Source organism: Artemia franciscana, unplaced genomic scaffold (genome assembly GCF_032884065.1).
Source record: "Artemia franciscana unplaced genomic scaffold, ASM3288406v1 Scaffold_2349, whole genome shotgun sequence".
Taxonomy (NCBI): Eukaryota; Metazoa; Arthropoda; class Branchiopoda; order Anostraca; family Artemiidae; genus Artemia; species Artemia franciscana.
Genome location: NW_027063256.1, coordinates 9749 through 13078, shown reverse-complemented (window position 1 = coordinate 13078; position 3330 = coordinate 9749). Strand labels below are relative to the sequence as shown.

Here is a 3330-nt window from a genome sequence, read left to right as displayed (position 1 = left end):
CAAATCAGTAAACTTAACATTTAAATTACAAAAACATTGCAGTAAAAAAAAAACGGCAATAGAGGAAGAGGGGAATTTGGCAAGTACATGATCACGGATCATTATTAAGGTGTTCCAGAGTAAAGGGGATAACACTTTTACGAAACCTGTAACAACTTATCGGAGAGTAAGTTGGGATTGCTAAGGAGGCTGACCTGGGGAGTTGGAGTGTAGTGGGATTGTGAAAATCAGGGAGTAAGTCCTCAGTACAGGGATTGGAAATGACTGATTTAGCAAAAAGCAGGCAAATTTTTACCCTCCTTTCTTTTAAGGTGGTAATACGTGCAGCTTTAAAGAGGATGGAGTACGGAATTTTGCCTTCTTTGTAAGTGATCCTGGGCGAATGCTTTTGGACCGACTCGATTTTGTCTGTAAGTTCATTTGAAAGTTGCGAATGCCAGACCGGACATGAATATTCCAATAATGGCCTGATAATGGATAAGTAAACACAGAGGGAATGTATCTTAGGAGATTTTAATTTGTTTAGCATCTTAAAATGGATAGTGAAAGATTTGCTTGTTTAACAATGTTGGAAACCTGTGTGCCCCACTTAAGATCATTAGAAATTGTGACACCAAGAAGCTTAACATGTTTCACTAGCATTTCGCGTGGGATCGGGTCGCAAAAAACAGGAGTAGATTTCAAGAAGTTGATCGTCATTATCGGTGATTTAGTGGGATTTACTGTCATTTTTAGATTCTTAGATTCATCCGAACATTGGGTTATGATTTCAATGGGGTCACTTTTAATATTACTACGACATACTTCAAGGATCGACAAGTAATCCACATATTTCCATCCTTATAAATTCCTAGCCAATATTGTTAATCACGACAAGAAATAAGAGTGGTCCCAATAAGGTTCCTAGGGAGGGGGTTGGAGTAAGTATTTTTGTATTTTACAACTTGCGATCTCTTTGAAAGGAACGATATAACAATATTCACTAAAAGTGGGTTAATTTCAAAGTTATCATGTAGTAAATGAATTAGGATATTGTGGTCAACTAAGTCAAATGCTTTTTGGAAATCGACTAAAACCAGGTTTAGTATTAAATTGTTTAAAGAGTAAAAAACTGGTGATTGCAAAAATATTTGAATATATTTTGACAATGGGTTAAAGCAATCCAAAAACTTAAAAAAAGAAAACCAAAAGTTTGAAGCTTAGTAGAAATTGTTGTTTGAAATTGGACCAAGGATTGTTGTTAATTAAAGAGAAATTGTTGTTAGAAATGTTGTCTGCACCAAGGAATTTCTTCGTCGGTGGAAACTGGAAGTTAAATGGAAATAAGCAGGAAATTGGAAAAATAATAAATTTCCTAACTGCTGGAAATCTTGACCCAAGCACAGAGGTTGTATGTGCTCCTCCTACCATTTATTTGGAATATGTTAGACAAACTTTACCATCATCAGTTTGTGTGGCAGCACAAAATTGCTACAAGGTTCCTAAAGGAGCATTTACTGGAGAGACTAGTCCTGCGATGATTAAAGATGTTGGAGTTGAGTGGGCCATCATAGGTCATTCTGAGAGACGAAATGTGTTTGGGGAATCTGATGAGCTAATTGGGGCCAAGGTTGGCCATGCCCTTGAAGCTGGATTGAAGGTGATCCCATGCATTGGTGAAAAACTCGAAGAAATGGAAAGTGGAAAGACAGAGGAGGTTGTTTTCTGTCAGCTGAAAGCAATTGCTGATAATATCAAGCCTGATCAATGGCAAAATGTGGTCATTGCCTATGAGCCGGTTTGGGCAATCGGTACTGGTAAAACAGCGTCTCCAGCTCAGGCTCAAGAGATCCATGTCATGCTTCGCAAATGGCTAAACGATAACGTCTCTGCAGATGTGGCTTGGAAAACACGAATTATTTATGGTGGCTCCGTAACTGCTGATAACTGTCGTGAACTTGCCAGAGAGAGAGATATTGACGGTTTTCTCGTCGGTGGCGTGTCCCTCAAGCCAGATTTTGTTCAAATTGTCAATGCCCGTCAGTAAATTGTAGAGGATTTGTTTAGTTTTTTTAATCTGATTGTTTGAGATACTTTTCTTTTATTATGACATACTGGCTGTGTTGGCTAAATGAAAGGCGGAACTGCATTGTAAATGCAACCAGCAAATTTCAGTGTAAAAGATTGGTTGAAATAAAGTAAATTGTGCATCTAAAAAAACAAACTAATTACCTATGAAAAACTTAAATAACCTTTTTCTGGATATTGAATAAAGCTGTTTGGCAAGAAAAAACTAAAAAACAGAAAAAAAAATAACAGCTAAAAAAAGAAAAAACTAAAAAAGAAAACAAATTAATAAAAAGAAGAAACAAAAAAGAAAAACTAAAACAGAAAAAAAGTAAAAAAAGAAAAAGCCAAAAAAGAAAAAACTAAAAAAGGAACTATATCTATATATATATACTAGCTGTTGGGGTGGCGCTTCGCGCCACCCCAACACCTTTTCTTTTTTCGGTTTTCTTTTTCTTATTTATTTTTCAGCTTCACTATGAAATACATATCGCCGAACCTTTGTTTTTTTAACTAAAATCTGGTAGGCATTGATGACCTTATCCAAGTCAAAATCCCAAACCCAATCATCATCGCTATCATTTTCAGTTTTGGTATGTTTTGACTCTCGCCGTCCAGGTGGATCTTCATCTAACTGCGCGGTTTTGCGTTCTTTAGCCTCACGCCTGTTTCCTTGCTGTTCTTTTGATTCCTCGGCACGCTTTCTTTTCTGACTTTCTCTATCAGCAGCAAGTTTTTTGGCATAGACTCTTTGAGCATCTTCATCGGCTTTTGCCATTGTAAGTTCATCAGTCATTTTAAACTTAAACATTAATAGATTTCTACGTGAACATATATGTCTTAAATATCTTTAATGACGTCACCGTCATAGCAAAAATGACGACAACTAAATTCATGACGTCAGTCGACACAGAAACATGACGTCACCTGTTTTTAGTTTTTTACATTTTTTCTTTTTCCAGTTTTCTTTTCTTCTTTATTTTTCAGCTTCACTATGAAATACATATCTGGTAGACATTGATGACCTTATCCAAGTCAAAATCCTAAACCCAATCATCATCGCTATCATTTTCAGTTTTGATATGTTTTGACTCTCGCTGTCCAGGTGTATTTTCATCTAACTGCGCGGTTTTGCGTTCTTTAGCCGCAAGCCTGTTTTCTTGCTGTTCTTGTGATTCCCCGGCACGCTTTCTTTTCTTACTTTCTCTATCAGCTGCAAGCCTGTTTTCTTGCTGTTCTTGTGATTCCTCGGAACGCTTTCTTTTCTTACTTTCTCTATCAGAA

At 36.7% G+C, this 3330-nt stretch overlaps 1 protein-coding gene across 1 annotated transcript; it reads left to right on the top strand.

The window, feature by feature from the left end:
* Positions 1 to 1249: 1249 nt before the first annotated feature.
* LOC136042889 (triosephosphate isomerase-like) lies at positions 1250 to 2392 on the top strand. Its single transcript, XM_065727819.1, has one exon. The coding sequence runs from the start codon at positions 1268 to 1270 to the stop codon at positions 2024 to 2026; it is 759 nt and encodes a 252-aa protein (XP_065583891.1). The 5' UTR covers positions 1250 to 1267; the 3' UTR covers positions 2027 to 2392.
* Positions 2393 to 3330: the final 938 nt, after the last annotated feature.

Bases quoted from the DNA above. Each gene is read 5' to 3' on its own strand.
- LOC136042889 (XM_065727819.1), top strand. From the start codon at position 1,268: ATGTTGTCTGCACCAAGGAATTTCTTCGTCGGTGGAAACTGGAAGTTA.